Genomic DNA, 21,883 nt, shown 5'->3' on the forward strand with positions numbered 1-21,883 from the left:
CTACTGTTACTTTATTATAGAAAGTAAGCAGGTTACTGAAGCAAGACCCTTCACGAAACCATGTTGCCCCTTATAAAGTATCATACCCAGTCCTGAATTCTAATTTTTACTAATTTCTCCAAAACCTTAACCACCCCTCCAGATATACTGATTGGTCTAAGTAATTGCTGTACTTCCTCGATATGGAAGTTAACACAACCGGCACCCAACAATATGTAGCACCAATAAAAGGCAACTTGCACATAATCATCTCCTCAGTTAAGCCATTATGAACTGTTCCTATTTAGAAACGATAAAACTTGAGCAACTCCACTGACAAATGTGTTAAATTTAAAAAGGGAAGAAAGTGTAAATATACTAAAAAGGCTTCACATCACTTAAGCACACACAAGAAAAACTAATACTGATCTTGGAATGCCAAAATAAGTTCAGCCAGTTAAAATTCGCACCTAACCATTGTCCTGTTTGTTTACCACATACCACTTCGCATCTCTAAATGTTCATAAATCACACACTACCTTTCATCATTATGGTATGATATGGTATGATAATATCAACAGAAAAATCAAAACCTATGGCCTTCAAAGGAGAAGATCCAGCAAGAACTAAGATAGTAATAGATAACAAGAACAGGTGATCTCAGAATAACAGGTGTAATTAACTCAATATTTAAACCAAACCTAGTTCAAAAACAAACCAGACTAAAAGTATACAATACATTAGCCCTACCAGTCTTATTGTACAGAAGTGAAATCTGGACAATAAAACAAAAAGACAAACGAAGATTAATAACAGCAGAAATGAAGTTTATGAGAAAAACTACGAAGTATACTCTATTTGATCACAAAAGAAACGATGAAATTATGAAAGAATTAAACCAAGAATCGTTAATAGAAAAAATTAAAAAAAATAAATATAAATGGATGGAACACGTTCAAAGAATGAAAACAGAAAGATTACCAAAACAAGCTTAAAGTACAAGCCATTAGGGAAAAGAAAACCAGGACGTCCTCCTAATTCAACGATGACTTCTAAGGCCGGAACAGGCCATGCTAGGCCTAAATCCTTGATACGCATGATGATGATGAAGATGACCTTTCATCATTGGTAATGACAATTCAGTTATGCTGTCACTAATAAGTTCAAAGAATGGGAATGCTCTGGCAGAAGCCTTATTCTTTCTTCTTTTTTCCTTCAGCCTTCTTTTCTCCGTTTTCTTCTTTATTGTCTTTAGGTTTTTCTCCATCCTTCTTTGGCTCTTTCTCTTTTTCTTTTCTCCTTATCCTTCTCATCAGCATCACTTATTTTTTCATTGTTTCCTTTAAATTTTCTTTTTTCCCTCTTTTTCCTTCTCTTTCTTTTCTTCAGTGTTCTTTGGAAGATGAGAACTTACCTCAGCACTCTTGCAGACCTCCTCCCAGTCTGACCAATAACGTTCTTTCATGCGTTCAGCAAACTGGATAAGATTAGCATTCAGATTCCAGGAACTCTTTCATGCCATTGAAGCGTATATAGATGAACTGACAGATATAAGCAAAGGCAACATAGTCAAGCAGGTGAGGCTCTTCTCCAAAGAAGAAAGGTTTCTTCTGATATATACTGACTCAGAGCCCTCAGATCTGCTAGGTCTCTCTCTTCTAGGGTCAGACAAGTTCTGACCCTGGAATAATAATAATAATAATTATAATTATAATTATAATTATTATAATAATAATAAAGTTTATTTACTTCCTTGAGAGTATTTCCATTCACATCGTAACATTTTTCGACAACATTTCGTATGGACCCAATTATGTTAAAATTCCCATTGCAGTTGCATTACCAAACGAGAACAAATAATAGTCATGTTTGCATATATGCAAATTTCATAATATAACATAACATAACACGATTGAAAGGCAGAATTCCGGTGCTGACTCGTAATCTCAGATTTCTTCAGAGTACATGCACGATCTCCCATTTCATCGTAACATCTCACCAACACGAAATATTTGAGTAGCAATAGTAGTACTTTTTTGCATTCATTATTATTATCATCGCACGATTTTTTCAGTTGGCGCAAATACCAAATACATATCGATACTCAAGTAAAGAAAAATACATTTTGAAATTTTTATTTAACATTTAATGGATCTCTATTATTGTATGTACTGCCAAATTCTTCAACGATCAGTCTTTATGATATGTAAATATCATAAAGATGATATTTTATATAAAATCCAAAATGGAAAAAAAATTTCCATTTTGGATTTTATGGGGGTCGCGGTGAATTAATACGCTACAGGGGTCCGCGACATATTAGCATTCGCTACAAGGGGTCTGCGACTTCAAAAAGGTTGGGAAACACTGGTATAGACAATTAAACAGACCATGAGAGGAAATGTTAACAAAACAGGTGTTTAAGTTCATGATGGCAGGAAAGCAGACACAGAGAATGATCTGGATTACTTTCTTGCAGTCATAAAGGTTGATACAATTAGAAATGCCTTAATGACCCAAATATAAGATATAACAATATTAGTCTACAAATAACAAATTAATGTGAAGGGAAATTGATGACCATGATAATGCTGACTGAAAAAAAAAAAAAAAAAAAACTGTGAACAGCTAATAATGTGCATAATCTTTTTTATGTTTTATAAGCAATCTCTCCTAAAAGCTAATAATGCAGACAATAATGTGTTTTAATTTATTTTAGTTCAATATAGCTGCAAAATAAAGTAGCAATAAGGTTTTCTTAATTATTTTACCTCTTTAAATGACTGAATAAGAATTGGTATCATCATAATCACAATTTTCTTTACTATTTAATAATGTTTTTACAGAGACGACCTGTCTGTTTCTTAAATCTCAACATGTTCAGGGATTGCGCATCTTTACTTGCGAAATTATATTTATTTGACTTGCAAAATGGAATTCATTTTTACTACATTTTTTACATTTTTCATTGCCTTGTTGGATAGGTCGTATAGGATACATTGATGCCGAATGCTTAGCGAGAGTGTGGAAAGAAGAAATGGATCATAGTAAGAAGTTAAACTACGCAGTGGGTTTGGAGCTGAAATTCCAGTGTGGAGATACCATTAAAAAGGGTGAGAATAACTTTCCTGTACTGATAGAACAAAGCAAAAACTTAAATTCCTATTAATTTGCGAGCAGTAATCGAGCATAATTTTGAAGTCCGCAACATGGACGCCATATATTGTATTCATCCATATTATTTTAAACATCCATAATTTGAAGCCTAACAACTCTACCGCAAATTTAAAGTATTAACTAATTATTAGCAATTTTCTAATTGCTTTTAAGCAATTAGAAAAATCAATTAACTAAAAATTAGCTATTTTCCATGAAAAAATAAGTATATATATATATATATATATATATATAATTAGAGATCTTGGGTGTTACAAAATCTTCTCAAGCCACTTTCCCATCTAGAAGTGTATGAAAATATTAATATTTTGATACCTACGAAAAATACTTAAGAAAACGAACTATTTTGCTCATTTTGGAGTATACAGTATTTTCTAAGGCCAAACATGTCTCTTTGCCAAACATTTGTAACAGCAACGCCGATGGTTAATGTCCATGTCATAAACACAATACAGGGAACATCAGAAGTTGATCGGATAATTCTTCAACTTCTGATGTTCCCTGTATTGTGTTTATGACATGCAGTCTTCCATGGGTAAAGAATTGTTTGGCATTCAATTTTTTTTCCTTTTTTATGTCAACAGCACCAAGCCTCGAAAATCGATAACATTAGTAATGATACCGGAGTTTTTGGGGAATCCTGCTCTGACATTGAAAAAATAGATTTAGTTCTTTCTCAGTGTTCAGCCGAAATACCGAGGAAGAAATTAAATCGATAAGAGGTTAATCCTGTGCGCTGATATGAGTTGATTCCTAGTTCGTGGGTCGGGAAATACTCGAATAATCGTAAAAATTATCATAAAACAAAAAAGAGCGTAACTACGAATTTGCCAAGGGCGCCAAAAAAACTCAGGTTTATGCATTATACAAATAAAATCGCCTCCATCATCATGATCATCACTAGTTTCTCTAACAGGCACTTAAGCGCCCATGACCTTTCAAGTAGCCTTGGATTTTGTAATCATTATTCGAAGACAAGGTGGTTAGCCCAATGCTTATAAATACTCTTGAGTCTGTAAATGGCGTGTGTTTTACTGACTGGTTTGCTTGGTTGCGGAATGAAGCCCCCCCCCCCCCAGTTTCAGGGAGGAAAATATCCTACCACCGCCGTATGAGACTGGCTAACTCACCTCCAGTTGAAAAGCCCTGATAAAGATTCTTTGCTTCCTAGAAGATTAAATCCAGGTCTTTCCAACCCAAAGACTTCGTTTTTACCGACTGAGCGCTACGGAGGCTCAAAACCTCCTCCTCTTTCTCAAATAAAAGGTATTAACCTTCTTGAAAGAGGTTCTTGCTACCTCTGCAGAGACGAAAGTGGAGAATTTTCTCTGAAACGATAATAAATGTACGCATTTGAGGACCATAAGCTATGGTCATGAGACTAACTAAATTAGTTTAAAAGTCGTTTGGTTATAAAATGTCATATGATCACGAATACGAAAAAAAAAAAGAGATAAACGATAAATGATTATCATAATCTTGAATTGACTGGATTCTGCAAACAATGGTCAGTCTTCGATTATAACAAGCATCCTATCTTCCTGTTTAACACTAAATAGTGTACGCATGGAAAATTGCAGTAAGTTAGATGCTTTTACAAATTGATAAAGTTATACACTGCATTGTCGAAAGCAATGAAATACCGAAAAAAAAATTTTTTTTTTAAATAATGTGCTTGCATCTTTAGCCTATATCATAGCATTTTAGTGTACGTTTACTATGTTTACCTTCCATGTACTTCTGGACTCCATTCTTAATGCAGAACTGTTTTGCATTCTGCACGTTATAATGGCCTCCGGAGACGATTCTTTACACATCTTTCTACAAGGGTTCAGTAGAATTGCAATGTGGAATTGGAACTGGCCACGCCATTAGATGCTCGATGTTATCCTCAAACCAAGCTATTGTTGGGGAATGGTAATTGGTGACGATATCGATAAAACCCAATGGATCAATTCCATAACAAAAGACATCACCATATCCCGGCAACCTCTCCCATCATGCTTCATAGTCAGGAAGGCATTCGCCAGGATGGCACAACTATATGCAGGTTCTGCAAATGAAAACCTACTGCAGCGAGATTCATCGTTCCAAATTGTATCCACTTCTGGCAATTCAGAGATCAATCTTTGTGGATTTAAGCGTCACAGCAACTATTACAGTTCATCTCTGTGGAGCTTAAGCTTTATAACAGGAGTTCATTTAATTAAAAAACGAACGTGATGACTAACTTGACATCTCCCTTATAAATATATTCTTCCTAGAAAGCCAAGATACATCATTCAATAACCTCAATTTGCATTATGCAAGCTTTTGCTGGGATGTTCAAACAGGGCCACCAAGAGAAATTTTCAGGCCCGTGACAAGTCTGTGGTCCGTGCCCCACTTAAAAAAGTGCATCACTTTTGTTTAATAAAAAAAGTCATATAAAACATTAAACATTTATTTAAAAAGTGTACAATAAATTCAAAATCCGATACATTATTACATACCATACAAAATACAAACATTATATAAAAAGAGAATTTTTAAATTTTTATTATTAAAAATATTTTAGTGCAAGGCCTATACTATACAGTTGCACACTTTACAAACGATCACAAAACCTTCGTCTATTAAAATACTAACAAGAACGAAGCGTTCTGGCAGGGAACATTACTGTGAATGCAATTACTAGCTAGCGCTAGCGCAGCTGACTGCAACAACCTTGCACGAACGCTTACTAACGTCATCACCCGCTATAACTACAACGATCTGCGCCGAGAGAATCACTGTCTTCCGGACACTCACGGCGAGCTGAAGAGCGTAGCCGTCTGTCTAAAACAAAACACAGTATCATTCTCGATGTGCCATTATCCTTGATCATTGTTGTATTATTACGATAATTAAAACCATGCATTATAAACACAGTTATGTGACACGTCGGGGCCCTTTTCGATGCTGAGTCCGTGACAAAAGTCTCAGATGTCACCTCCTCTCGGCGGCCCTGTGTTCAAATACTTTTAACAACACATTGTATAATGCAGGAATATAAGCACACATGCTAACGGTGTGTACTTTTCAGGAAAATATGAATTTTAAATACTATGTGACTTTCAGCATTCCCTAGAAACATCTTACACTGTAATAGATCCCTTATGACGATCTTTCATATGCCATCAATCTCAAAGAATTAGGGAAATGCTGTGCCTAACAACATAGCAGGAAAGAGAGTTCCCTGAGTCCTTAATTGTAAATGCCTTTTTATAGGAAAACATTTATGTGCTTATACTCTAATTCTTTGCCCACATGTGACCATCTGATTAAAATGTAGGCTACGGTAAGACATGATTTTCAAGTAACTTAAAGAAGCACTTTTCTTACTTTAAAACAGCTTATTATTAATATTAATCTTATTTAAATATAAAGAGCCCACAGGCTTCATTTCGGCGATATAAACATTATTTAAATTAAGGGGATATTAGATCCCACATTGTTTTAAAACCGAATAAGAAACTCAAAGATTGGAATCAGAGAGTTTCATGCCGAATATAGTATAAAAACTATGAAAGTATCGGCGAATACTAGCGCGAGCTAATGCAAGTAGTCCTAGAATGTAGTACAATCTTTGAGTTTCTTATTCGGTTTTAAAACAATGTGGGATCTAATATCCCCTTAATTTAAATAATGTTTATATCGCCGAAATGAAGCCTGTGGGCTCTTTATATTTAAGTAACTTAATGGGTGCACCTTTTGGACAACTCGTATAGCAGAGTATACAGTATAAGTTCTTTTCGCTATACCCTTTGGTATTAATTTTCCCCACCTTTGCAACGAGTTGCCTGTGTTTGTACTACGTTCTAGGACTACTTGCATTTGCTCACGCTAGTATTCGCCGATACTTTTATAGTTTTTATACTATACTATATACTATACTATATTCCGCATGAAACTCTCTGATTCCAATCTTTGAGTTTCTTATTCGGTTTTAAAACAATGTGGGATCTAATATCCCCTTAATTTAAATAATAATTAATCTTATTATTATTATTATTATTATTATTATTATTATCATTAACATTTTTTATGGGAAGGATTTGTGCTAACGCTTAAAGTATATGTGTTTTCCATAATGAAAATTACTAGACATAAGCGTGTAAATCGTTATTTATCGTTTTATAAAGTCAACTTTGGATTTCGCCTATGATATCAAATTCTCGTTGATGTACGTTTTGTTACTCAGCTCTACAGTTTAAAGTAAACATACGAGAGCAGGCGACTAAGTACTTGGATGGCGAAGTGAAGCTGATGACTACCGCTTGTGTCATAATAGAAATTGAGAAACTTGGCTCTGGAATATATGGTGCAATGTCAGTTCTAAAACAGTTTCCGGTGAGAGAATGTGGACATGAGAAAAATCCATTATCTGCAACTGAATATCTGCTTTCTATGTTAAAAATGGCAATCACTGTCATTACTTCACAACAACACAAGACCCAGAACTGAGTGACAAAGTAAGAGAAAATCTGGGAGTTCCTCTTCTTTATAGGAAGCCCAATGCTATTATACTTGAAAAACCATCGACAATCACTGAAACATTAATGGCCCAAAACCCAGTGAGAAATTTGAACCATCAAATTATCAGACAAGTGTTTTGACAAAAATAAAAAAGAAAATATTTGCTGAATGTGTGCAAAATAAAAGAAAAAGAAAAAAGATCAAAGAACCTAATCCACTTTCTTACAAAGAGAAGAAAACACACCAGTTATCTGAAGCTGTGAAACATTACTCAATGATGCACAAGAGGAAAAGACATAGAAGAAGTAAATATTCGGAAAGATGCAAAAAAAATATACTAACATGATAAAAATGTAATATCTTAAATAAATTGTATAATAAATAACAAAAAAAATATTTTAATAATAATAGTTGACAACAATTAAAACAATTAAATAACGTTTAATTTACAAAATACTTTTATTTTATGGTTATTGTATTAAAATATTAAAATTAATTCAAAGAATTTGAATTCGTTTTAATATTTATTTAAAAAAATTCCCCACTAATTTGAATTATCAAGTATCGATACTGAAAAGCACGTCAAAGTGGGACTTGCCTGTGTTGAAAAGTTCACCCTTTCTTTTTAACCCAACCAGTAAATAACATGATTTATCTCTAGCCAGCTGCTTCCGTCATGAAATACATAATCCGGGCTAAATTACAAAATACATGAACTTAACTATGTGATTCATAGGTAAGTTCCCGTATTATGTTCTTCAGTTGTCGCACTCAATCATAAATTCACTATTTTTGTTTATTACATGTAACAGCACTGCTGCTGTGCTATTACTAGTCATTATGTTACATTACATAATTTCTTTTTATGTCTATAAATATTAACGTCGCATGAATAATTTATACTGCAATATTACCTAGCATTAAATTTCATGGAAGTTTCATCTTACATTAGTTTTTTTTTTTTTTTTCTGTCTGAAATTGAATAGTCGCGTGTCTGATTGACGATTATATCAGGATTCTATTAATATCTATTAATGTTTCATCAGTTATAAAGAAAACAAAATTATATACATAAAAGAAATAAAATATTTTAATTTAAGGGTTTGTTCAATACTTTCTGGATATGCGCCAAAAGTGGGGGCAATTGGGTTTTCGAGAAGTCGATTTACAAACTTAAATACACAGGTGAGAAATGTTTCATTTCTCACCTGTATATTAAACTTGTATATTCATTTTTCATCTATTTATGTTTCTTACCTTGATATTTTTCTCGTATGAATTATGTCATGAGATTATCGATAAAACAGCAGGCCTCTTAGAGAAGTGATTATATATATATATATATATATATATATATAAACAAAGACATGTTGTTTACAAAGAAATAGGTAGCGGTTTAATTATGATTTTCAGATTAATCACAGTCGTTGTGAAATTAGAATCCTCTAACAAAGAAAGCAAAGAATTTATTCCTCTAGTTAATTGCTGTTTTTCTCCAATGGAGAAAAACAACAACTAACTAGAGCTCGGTCTGGTGTATAGAATATATGATGCAGTGATCAAACCGAAACAAAAAATAAGTCTTAAGAACAGTAAATAGGATACAGAGGAAACATGCTGTTCCGGCGGTCAGGTTCTTAAATCCATTTTATGCGATTGGATAAATGTTTTTCTAACACTTTAAAACACAGCGTGTAGGGAAAGATTCTTTATTAATTTTAATATACAGAGTCCGTCAAAAAATGCATACACATTTTAACAGATGCCATCTATGGACTTTTTTTCGCAGTTTGATCGAATTACGGTAGCAATGTGTAGTATGATGTTCTCTCAAAATATGTGGTTACTCACATAAATACTAGCATCAACACGTGACCGGTAGGACTCTCAAACAAAATGGCCGAGGCACGATCGTCGTTCGAGGAACGCAAAACCATTTTTAAGTGGTATTTCAAATTTGAGAATGTTATTGAAGTTCTTTCTTCTTTGAAGATACTGTTATTTGTCAAGGGTACCAGACATGCTACGCACATCCATTTTACCTGTCATTCATGCACTTTATGAGAATGATCAATTTCTCTTCCAACGAGATGGCGCACTACCACCAAGACATGATGAGAGCTTACCTCGATGAGAGTTTGCAGGGGCAATGGATAGGACGAAGAGGTGAGCCCCCCCCCCCCACGTTCTCCTGATTTAACAATTCATGGATTTCTACCTATGGGGAGACTCTAAAGGATGTAGTGTATCGTAAGAAAACCAGCTACACTGGTGGCCCTTCGGAAAGAAATTGAAATGGCATGCGCAGCAATCTCACTGGACACTTTGGTCAACGTTACCCCAAGCAGTAATTCGCCGTAATAATAAGTGTCTGGAAGCTAATGGTAACCACTTTGAGGACCTCGTGTAATTGTAGAAGTCAAAGGTAACTTTTATTCATCCTTTGATGTCTGTATAAATTTAGTATTACAATTTTTATAGTTTTTCTTTTGCTGAAGTGTGTATGCATTTTTTGACGGACTCTGTATAATATTAGTCTTTATCTATAGGTTCCTCGGAACTATTATATCTATTAGTTTAAAAAGAAAATACAATTTTAAAATAATTTTCCAATACTAAAATTTAAGAAATTGAAATAAGGCCCTTTAAATATACATGCTCATTTATAAGCATTATAAATGTAGTCAATGTACTTGTTGCCATTTATTTTCATTTTTTGCCTTCTAAAACACTTAATAGCTAGTCAAAGTCAATCCACAGAGATCTTACGACTGAGATCTCTGTGGGTAGATGTTACACGTTTCTTTGTTTCTTTTAAGCTTACGATCACTATTCATGTAATATTTGAAAATAATCAGTGTAAAAGAATTTAAACATTTCAATAATACAACGAAATTACTGTTTTGATTTCAGGGGACGTTTGGGTCAAGGTTCATCACGATAGTAGCTCTCTGAGTGAAACTCAAATGAAGTATCTGAGTAAAGCAATTCTCTTACAGGACGGTGCAATACGAAGTAGAATTCTTGATATTATAAGAAGTCCATCAAAGGGGAAGAAGAAGAAGAAAGACTCGAACTCCAATCAGTAACTCATTGTAAATATTGAAAAAAAAAAAAAAGGAATGATTTCCATTTTTCTATGTCAGCATATAAAATGCATAATACAATGGTATTAAGAGACATAAAAACCGTTTGTCAATAAAAGAAACAGTCAGAAATAATGTTTTTCTTGTTTTCGTTTATAACTGTATTTAAAATGAATATATGTTCATTTTAAACACAGGTCAATCAGCAGGGGAGCGAGAAGCTCCCCTGTTGACTGAACTATTATACAACTTCCAAGAATAACCCAGGATTGTTTCCCCCTCTCACTGAAACATTTCCCATCCATCCTATAAATCCTACAAATCCACCTCATCAACTTACTGTATATGTTTCTCTCATAAACCCCCTCCCCCATAAGCCACAGTCACTTATCGGTCCTCACAGTCAAATTTTCACAGGCCTCAAATCATCTTAGAACCCTGTCGCCCTTTAAATCCTGGAGATCGAATGTGCTCATAAGTTATATACTTTCGTACAGCAGCACAGTTATATGAATCACTGAATCATATAACTGTGCTGCTGTACAGTTATATGATTCAGTGATTGTATGAAGGGCATACAATCAGTTGTATGCCCTCGCACAACAACAACAGTTATACAAACTTAGAGAATATCACTTAGCACAGCATGTGGTAAAAGATAATACGGACATCCCATATGTTAGATTTAGTGATTAAATTGTAGAATGTGCCTCCATGTGGTATTAACCTTTGGGAGGAAGGATGTTAGGTACATACCTTTTTCAATCAGGACGAAAAAATGTGGAATTAAATATAGGAGACCACGAGGCAGTCAGACTGTAGTTTGGGAACATTCACTTCAGTTATACAAATTGTCACAAGCTGATTCGTCTGAATTTGTGGTTGTAATCTTCAGAAATAGTGTTCGTTCTTAGTTTTGGACACCAGTGTAATTCGAAAAAGTTATTTTATTTATTCTTATGTATCAAGAGGTTGGTGCGCCCAATCAATATTACGATATTTAAAGTTACCTATAATGACCACCACCTTAATTTTATTCGTTAAAACATTTTGGTCTCATGTTTTGAATATACCCTGGCCTACACAAGCATAATACCAAATATTTACCTTAACGCCACACCCCAAATGGCACAAATGTCTACCATGCTATGGTTACTCCTTCCTTCCAAGTTCTCCACTATAACGTATAAGATTCATCAGTTAAAATTTAAAATTTTCTTCGCCTTTTCCGTTTCTTCTATCCTGCCATAATATACTGTAACCTTCACATTATTTGTGCAGGTTACAATATATTATGGTACTCTTCGTAGTGATTATTGCTATTGATGTTGATGGATAGACAGGGCAATGCGCCAAAATCTATTTCAAATCATACCGTCCGTTCTGTTACAGTTAACAGGGTTCAGTAAAACTTGTGCCTCTTTTAGGAACAGTTTCCCCAATTTAAACTGAGATTTTTAAAGTAGCCTGGCTTTCTTGCATCTTATGAAAGTCTTTCTCTGATGCATGTTGCGATAGTGTGTATCTTTTATGTTCTTTTTTTTTTTCGGACCAAAGCAGTTCATCCTGTCTGTCCGAAATATTGAGTTTCACACTGGCAGGGGATGCTGTAGATGCCTGGAAAAGAGAGGGGGGGGGGGGATCTAGGCGATCCTTGATTTGTCTTAGGCAGGTAGACATTTTGTTTCGAGGTTGGTATACCGTTCTGATTCTATGTCGTTTCAGGAGGGAGCCAAGTTTATCATTTTGCCTTAGATGTATAGTCAATGGAGAATGGAGACTTGTTGTTCTTTTTTTTTCTTTTGAATTTGGCGAGGGTATTTTGTTGTATCCATTTTGTTGGGAATGATATGAGTAAAGCCTTTTGTTCAAGATACAGTGCTGGTACTGAGGACGAAATTCGCTTTGACCTGGAAGCTAAAGTTTTAAAAATTTCAAGTTCTTGGGCAGGATGGTGGTGTGAAGTGGCATTTTGATATCTCCATGTATGTGTGGGCTTACGGTAAACTGAACATATGAGAAATCCATCTGCTTGCTTTGCACCTAAAGTATTTTAGCTGAAACAACTAGCTCTTTAAACAAATTGAAGGTGTAACAAGGGTCTCCACACTTTCGCCCACTTTCTGTAATGAGTAGGGATTCCACAAAAAAAAAAAAGAAAAAAAGCAAAGCAGTCGGGAATCTATATGACATAAAAACTCCATAAAAACAATTGTGCTATTAATGATTCTACAGGTAGTTCTACATACAAAATCTCAAAATTTTCGTCTAACATACTCAGTCCTCTAAGTGGTCACTAGGTTTCTTTGATTAAAAAAAAAATACAGATATTCTCTCACAGATAAAAGGCATAAATCTCAAATCTTCAGAAATAATTATGGTCATCTTCAATATTGTATCACAAATAGTCCGCATGCTGACACAGAATTTTCATTCGAAGAATTTCCATCTGAAATTATAGATTTATTTATATTTAAGATCACTTCTGGGTCTACAGCAAACCAAATTTTACGGGTTACTATATTCCTATTATGTGTCCACCATCCATCTTAAAAATACGGAATTATTATGAAAGCCTTAGTATCAACAACACACAAAATCTGCTCTCCTGAAGTATCTCTTCAACAGAAATTGGAAACTGACAAACAAGTGGCTCTATTGAATTGAATGGTTATAACAACAACAACAAAAAACCCAAAAAATTACGGACAATTTCTCTCAACATCCTCTAAAAGAAGTTCTCAGAACTCCTAGATACAAAGGATACAAAGCATACAAACGATATGGGAAAACCAGAAAAGTTTGATGACGTATAACTTATTTCATCGTATGCTCCACAAACAGCTAGCTAATTTCTGTCCTCCTGAGATTGTTGCTACAGGACACTTCCAATTATCATTTTAGGAAAACCAGATTCATGAGTTTATTATATGAAGGCCAATCTATTAGTTACTCCTCTTCCACAATGATCTGGTAATCTCTGGGGGATTTCGCTTTAGTTAGTACACATTCCCAACGTAGGTAAGGTATCTGAAGGTCGAATTTTGCCACCTCTTGATTAGCACTAATCACAGAGTAGCCTTGATCTTTTTCACCAATAAAAATCATTACTTCTCAGATTTCATCCGAGAATTAATGATTCTCGGAAAGAAGAGAAAAAAAGAAGTTTTCACAGTGAATTTTCCTTGTCGACGATCATAACCATGATCTTCAGATCATGGTTGTACCAAAATATTCTCAGACACAACATAACGCAACACAACATAACATATTGAATCTTGTAAGCAGGGCCTATCAACATCCATAAGAAATATTCCATAATTGATAATGGTTTATGGAACTTCAGATACTCTACTTGCTTTGGAAAAAATTACATAACTGTGTTAGTTGAAGAGAAATCCTTCGGAGATCATATCGTCGTGAAAGAAGTCTAAATAATAGGCCTTAGTACAATAAACTCATTATTCTAAATTAGGTTGATTTGGTGTAGACAATGCAGTATATGACCACCATTCTCTTTAACATCTGCCTTTCGGTGTGTATGCTTCAGAAAAGTATATATTTGAAACCTAGTTAGACGGTTGCATAATACGAAGTGATATACCATTTAGAAGGCCGTTATTCATTGAGATAAAATACTGAATCAGTTGGAAATGGTGTTCATTCAAACGCCGATTTCGAATTGCGAAAGTTCACTATTATGTATGAGCGCCAAATTGGAATATCTTATCGTGTATCGCTCTAGTCCAAACTACACTATGTAAGAGCTTTAAATGCACCACTAAATATTGTACACGCTCAAATTGTTTTCATTTCTAAAACTATTAAGTAGTCTTGGCAGTTTTGCTAGTACAGACATATAATTTTCCATTTATATATGCACTATCTTGACAAAAGTATCTGGACACCTAGTTGTGATAAAAAAAAATCATTTTAATTACATTTATAGTAACGAGTGGGACCACGTTTGGCCTGAATAACAGTAACTACCCTTCGGTACATGCTTTCAATCAATTTCTGATACGTCGCAACAGAAATATTCTTTCATTTCTCGTGCCAAGCTATCCCCATTGCTGATAACGGCCGATATGGTTTGCAGCGAATTCGGCGTTCTAATTCGCCCCAGAGATGTTTGATGAGATTGGGGTCTAGACTCTGGGCCGGCCAATCCAACACGTCAACGTTGTGTCGTGGAAACCAGTCTCGAACATGCAGTGCTGTTGGAAGCGTGAATCGTCGCTCCAAACCTTTTTCCAATCATCTACAATCCAGGAACAGTGCCAAAGACATCAGTCCAACGTCGTTTGGGGTTGAGGGAGGATGATGTGTGGCTTGTTCGCAGCAGCTCTGCCCTGGTAACTTAAGATATGCAACTCTCACTTCAGATGTTCCTGAAGCATTTTGCAGGTGACTGCGAGGTTCGCGTTTGATGACGTGCTGGATGCTCGAACATTCCGAGACAGAGCTCGTCGATCTCGATCAGTGAGTGTGGGTGGCCTCTCAGGGCGTTTTCCTGCTGTGGTAGCACCATCAACGGTGGATTACGGTATAATGAGACGGGTAGCAATGTTAGAAAGACTACAGATGTGACATCCAACTACCATCCGACTTTGTAAGTCTGTCAGTTCAGCCGAATTTGGCATCTTGACATTGAATACAGTGCGAAACCCGCACCACATCCCACCTTTGATTACCAGACGTTCACAGACACTCCCTGAATATTTGCATGTGGTAAGATCCGAAATGTGCATGCCACGTAAGATGTCTAATTACTTATGTCAACAGAGTGTAAATAAACGTTTAACCTATATTACTGATATCAGTAATATAGGTTAAGCTACCTCTTAGATTTGTGGAATTATCATAAAAATTGGGAAAAAAATTATATGAAAAGAGAAAACAAAGATAAACAACGACTCAAGAGCATAATAAAACGATATGCATGTGCAACTCTACAAGCAGACGCGAAATATCTACTAATAGACACCACTTTACAACGCATTTGAAACTATTAAACTTAATTCTCTTAATCCATGTCAACAACAATAAGTAGATATAAAATTGAAGATGTTGTATAGAGTACACTACAACATTATATGAATCACACCTTATTCTTTAAACATATTATTACGACTTTTTAATTTGTTTATGAGTGCATCGTTCGCTTTACATTTTAAGATATTATCAACATAGATTAGGAAATTTAGAATAGGCAATACAGTCACTATATAGGAATTGGCAATATAGGAAATATACAGGAATTGGCAATATAGGAATACCTAATTAGCAAAATATAAACAAAATTATATAATTGTTCTTCACGGTTAGACTTTAAAAAAGTCGTCTTATATTTGATTACTGCATATATTTTATAAAATCATCAGAAATACTGACGAATCATTTTTGACAAAATGAATTAAAGCACTGTTAAGAGCAAATTTGCAAGGTAATTCTTTAACACAATCGTTCGCAAAGAGACAGTTACAAACTCGAAAAGTGTTTTCTCTAAAAGTAGCCTTTAAAAGAAATGTCCACTTATTCAAATAAGCTTAAACCAGTTTTTCTTCCATTTCTCTTCTAACATAGCGAAATTCTTTTCGATCCACCATATTAATGTTTCAAGATTTTAACCAAAAAATCGATATTGGAGTTTAAACTGTGTTTTGTTTCAGTAGAGGAATGCAATCCTCTTTTTCAGTAGGGTCACATAAGTATGGGCTTTCCATTACAATTGGAGAATTTGTGGTTAATACCTGAAACTTTTTAACGTTCACGTTGCTATGATCATCTGCAATGTGATAAACTTTTGTGTATTTATATTTGAACCATGTAAGGTTATGAAAAAGAATGCTCCTGCAAGATGACAAATGAATATCACAGTAATAAGCATCACATAGTCGAAGCTAAATTGGTTCCAGGGTTCTGCATCAGGTATTGGGTTGTAAAGGATAAAGCCAATTTGCCAAAACCAGGTACCGTGTACCAAGGTGAGTAGAATTCGAACTACTACCGGGTATATGACACTGTGATTTCTCATCTCAGCGGCGCTCGCAAATGCAGTGGCAATTATAACATATAATAAAAGCATATGTACGTGAACGTCCAGTTTACTGCGTCCTTCTAGGTGAAATTTAAATAGCAAGGCTTCTACACAGAATACCATAATTCCAGTAAAATAGTCGGAATCGGGTGGAAGAGGAAATTTGTAAAACATCAAAATATCTGTCAGGCCATTCAGTCCGAAGAAAAAGTACATGGTAATATGTTGTGCATTTCCAATACGTACAACCGTTCCATTTACAAATCCATAAAATGCTTCTCCTGTAATCCCGACAGACATAAACACGATCTTAATAATACTTTCCAGTGGAAATTTTCTACAGCATGGAGATGGAAACGTTGCTGTACTAAGATACCTTGTCTTTTTATCTTGTCTTATTAGTCGGACAAAATCTAAATGTTCACCAAATACTGATCAAAAGGAATACTGAACCAGGTAATATATGACCAATGAAGGAGCCCATGAATAATAGGAGAAGAGAATATGTGATGTATATATTATCAAAGTTGTTCTGTTCTTCTCAGTTCTGAAATAAACAAATTCGCATGTACTCATCACATGTCTTTAATAATGTTTAATAAAAAAGTTAAATACAAACATTACATCAATATTACACACACGCACACTGGTTGGAAATAAGTTAACGGACACCTCCATGGGTAAGGTGCATCGTGCCACGTAACGAGTCACGTGTTTGTAGCCTGATATAAATTAAAGGAATATGATGCTCCCAAGTCAGTGCAACTGTGTCCTTGTGAAACGGCTGCGAGAAAGGAACTGACGAAGTTTGAAAGAGACGTTGTGATAGGATGCCATGTTTCAGGCCTATCTGTTCCACAAATTGTTGACAAACTGGGCCATCCCAGGTCAATAATCAGTGATACATATTGAGATGGCAGAGCATGGAGTCAACTGCAAGTGCAATCCGCAGTGGACCCCACCACACTCACCTAACGTGCCCGTAGGATGCTATGAAAGATAATATGTAAAACCCGCTATTCGTTGGCCGACACATTTCAATGCGGAGTTCAGGGCATCAACAGAAACACAAATGTGCACAAAAACATTCAGAACCGAGGCTCACAACCCAGTTTTTACTACCATGAAAACTGGGTTTTCATGGTAGGACCGTAATTATTTAAGTCCTACACTACCCGAACCAACATACAGCGTCGTTCGTCTTCAGTGGTGCAAAGTGTACAGTGAGGCGTGGAAGATTGGAAAGCTGTGTTATGGAGCCACAAATCAAGCTACCCCCCCCCCCTACCGAGCAGAAGGACGGGTGTGGGTGTAGCGGATGATCGGTGAGCGTCTTACCAGAGTCCGTAACCCCAATTGTTAAATTTGGAGGTGGCGGTGTGATGGTATGATCCTGTTTTTCCTGGTTTGGCCACGGATCTCTGATTATGGTGCCACGAACATTAAACTCCGAGAGGTATCTGAGAATTCTGGACAATGGAATGCTTCCTAACTTGTGGCGTTTCTACACACAATGAACCGTGTCATAAGGCTGATGCTGCTGTAAATACGTTGTTTGTGGACATGAACTTCACCACACTTGACTGGCCTCCACAGAGCCCTGATCTCAAACCTATTGAACATCTGCAGGATGAACTGGAGCGTCAAATGAGGTCAAGGGACGTCCGCCCCACAACAGTCCAGGACCTCATTATAGGAAGAATAGTCCAAAATTCCCATTGATTGCTATCGTATCTTGTGTAAAGTATGCCCCGTAGGATTGCTGCAATCATCGCAACGAAAGGAGGCTCTACACCTTATTAAGGTGAGCACTATGGATGTTTGTTCCTCGTACTATGATTGACTTCTTTCCAAGCAGATGTATATATCTTAAGGCAGAGTTCAAAATCTAAGTAAAAACAGATTCTTTTATATCACTTCCCGTACCCGCGCACTTGAGTGATTGGAAAACGTAAAGCACAACAGAGGCATTTGTGTGTAAGTGATAGGAAAAAGGAAGGAATCTCTGATGTGTTTCTGGAGCACCTGGAGCTCTTATTAACTAGCTGCAGTTAATAAGTACTATACTCACTGAGCAAAGTCAGAATTAATCTGAATCAGACTTACATTCCTGCGTTTGGTCAGTCTTTCCTAATAATAATTGCATTTTCTGGTCAATATTATGAGCAAATTGGTGAACGTGGTTCAAGAGTGCCGGTGGCGAGAAACGACTAAACATTTACCTTTCGGTTGGAAGGATTCTAGGTTCGAATCCTGTCTGGGATGCACGGAAAATAAGCAAACCAACCAGAAGAACTCACGCAGTTAATAGTTATAGTACACTGTCATCAGAATTGGTCTGCTTCTGCCGTCAATTCTTGAATTATTGTAAACACTGAAATACCTAAACTAGGACATATTAAACATTTTACTTTCCGTTTTAATATTAATAATATAGTCTTTTTGTCTGATTTCTTGTTTTTCGGCTGGGGAAGAGAGATCTTAGCTTAAATCCAGTCTGCGATATAAGGAATGGTCTAGATCTCTTAATTTGTGTGCGGACGTACGTATTTGTGTGTGTGATTGTGCGTGTACAGTCAGGCCAGAGGGAGCAATGGTAGTGGTAGGGGAGGAACTAGTGACAAGATCAAGATAAGATAAGGAATCGTGATGTGATTGGCTGATAAGATCATTGAAGGGTATATTGTATGGAATACAATGTACCCCTCGATTGGAAAAGACCTGAGTTCGATGCACACGTTACGAGAGAAATCTCTGTATGGACTACTTCAATTAAAGGCGAGTTTGCTGATTCTCATGCGAAGGTAGTAGGGTGAGTTCTCCTGGAAACAACTTTTTCATCTCACATTCAGGAAAATAAGCCAGAGAGCACATGCAATTAACAGACAAAAATATTATAAATGAGAAATACTATTAGTGAGTCGTAGTGGGGATGGCGAATTATGTACCGTGGTGCAGTGTCTATAGACGGTGGATTAAGTGGTACAGAAGATGGGTCGTGTGGTGTGGAGTGAGTGCTCTTCCACATACACTCATTTGACTCCATGGAAGTGTCTCACATAATAATAATACCTGCCATATGAGCCGTCATTTTTATGTTGATCCAACACAAGAAAGGTTATTAACCTACAATATATCAATACTGCTGGTGGCATAATGGTTGGATACTCTGGAAAGTCTAGTTAAGAAACATGGTTAAAGTCACTTCATATCTCCAATAATCAGTATGGTGGTCTGATACAATACCAGGCGATGAATCCATTCTCTACATCTACCACCTGTGTAATAGGATAGTGCCAAAATGAAGACAGAAAATTACAACAGATTATCGACAAAAGCATCCTGAACATTTCTGAGTGGCTGACTTCTTTTTTTTTTTTTTTTTAAAGAAGCTGTCTTGTATTCCTTGTATTCTACAATTTTAGGGTGAAACCAGAAATGGTTTCCGAGTGTCTTGGACGATCATCAAATTTTTGTATAACATTTAATACGGCCATATTTCATGAATTCATTCACCTAACGCAGGAATGCGGCTTTAGGGGAATTTATTCATTTGAAACTCCGCACAAAAGAGTTCATTTAAAGTAGACTTGATTTTAAATGGGACTTTTTTTTCTTTTTCCAGATCACCCTGTGCTTGCATCAAGGTCATATAAAAGAATAGTGACGTATTGGTGTACTTTAATAAATGAGCTATATGCATAACAAAATAACAAATATACATGTATGCATAACATAAGTTAGGTGGGAATTAGGAATACGTACATTTTAACCTTCCTACCGGCTAGGACGTCTACAGACGTCCAACTAAATCTGGATAAGATTCAGCCCACCTGTTTAAAGAACCTGGATAAGAAGTGCAATTTGACTGTCATGTCCATTAGAAGGTGTGATAAACCCTCACGCTGAAGAGAAAGGTTAATCGGATTATCTCCCGTTCGTAGCTGCCTCTCAGTTGCCTATAACAAGAAACGGACTTTCTTGTTCAATGCTGGTGAACTGGATTTTAGTTATATATGATAGACTAAAAATAGAGAAATTATTTATATTTTTGTTTTCTCTTTTTATTGTACAATACAATTTTAATTTCTGGACAAAATAATGGTCTTGCATAATTTCTTCACTTAACCAATTTAATTTTTTATTTTTTTGCGCTAATTTTTTTCTAATCGCTACTAGACAAAAGATTTTTCTTAGTTCTCGAAGACATCAATTCACGATAATTATTTGGAATATTCTTTTAAAAAAAGAAAAGAAAACCGGCTGCCGACGTTCCAGGTTATATTAATTTTATTTTTGTACAAAACCATCGAAATCGAATAATACTTAACAGATTTCCTTTAGGACACGCTTGAGCAACTTTGCTTTATAGAGAATAACATGAAATTCTTTAATCATATTACTAAATTTTTTCTTCATGTTGTATAGTAATCTGTACTTTCACTTTTTTGGTTTCCTTGTATAATTGGTCATTACAAAACGAAATTAACAGTTATGATTTAAATTTATATTTTCTGCATAATTCAGATATTTTATTCTCCAATTTTTAAAGTAAGCGATACATTTGCTTATTTTTATCATTCAAAATATGTATATCAAATGTGAAATTTCATTTCCATATTTTTACAATAGAATTGAACTTTATTTCGCCTCTGATAGTTTAACCCCCCCCCCGTTGCATTACTATCACACACCCGAAAACTGTTATGAAACATAGGTACAGTTTTATTTAATTCGTTATTTTTCTCTAGTAATTGTTCCACATAACTTTAATTTTTCGATACTGAAACTATGTGGTGATTATTATAAATTAGCAAATTATAAATCAGACAATATACATATTTCCTGATTATTATAAATCAGGAAATTATGTGATATTCGGATACAGGTGAAATTAATATTTAAAATCACTGTCATCCTTCAAATGCAATATCAGAATAAAGAAAGTGAAAAACCCGAAGTTTCGAAATACATTTCGAAAGCCCGCTCTCGAAATTTTTTATATATTTGAATATTTGAATATTGAATATTTATATATAAATATCAAAATCCATTCATTATTAGGAAACACGGTAACACCTTGAATTTAATTAGAAAACAACAT

The 21,883-nt window shown here is 35.3% G+C and overlaps 2 protein-coding genes and 1 pseudogene across 2 annotated transcripts in view; 2 read left to right on the top strand and 1 right to left on the bottom strand.

Moving 5' to 3' along the window:
* LOC150093702 (thymidine phosphorylase-like) overlaps window positions 1-10,874 on the top strand; it is a 36,698-nt gene extending 25,824 nt beyond the window's left edge. Inside the window, exons 7-8 of the mRNA XM_090412754.1 lie at window positions 2,964-3,092; window positions 10,567-10,874. Of these exons, the coding sequence (XP_090268880.1) occupies window positions 2,964-3,092; window positions 10,567-10,742 (305 nt within the window). The 3' untranslated portion in view covers window positions 10,743-10,874. The remainder of the gene's footprint in view (window positions 1-2,963; window positions 3,093-10,566) is intronic.
* On the top strand, window positions 7,268-7,793 carry LOC150093703 (rRNA-processing protein UTP23 homolog; annotated as a pseudogene).
* A 5,635-nt stretch (window positions 10,875-16,509) lies between the features above and the next one.
* On the bottom strand, window positions 16,510-19,870 carry LOC150093704 (transmembrane protein 45B-like). Its single transcript, XM_090412503.1, has 2 exons — window positions 19,852-19,870; window positions 16,510-17,210 (listed from the first exon to the last, which is right to left on the bottom strand). The coding sequence occupies exons 1-2, from the start codon at window positions 19,868-19,870 to the stop codon at window positions 16,510-16,512; spliced, it is 720 nt and encodes a 239-aa protein (XP_090268629.1).
* Window positions 19,871-21,883: the final 2,013 nt, after the last annotated feature.

Source organism: Typopeltis vanoorti, chromosome 23 (assembly GCF_054136105.1).
Source record: "Typopeltis vanoorti isolate ZY-2024b chromosome 23, IOZ_Tvanoo_1.0, whole genome shotgun sequence".
Taxonomy (NCBI): Eukaryota; Metazoa; Arthropoda; class Arachnida; order Uropygi; family Thelyphonidae; genus Typopeltis; species Typopeltis vanoorti.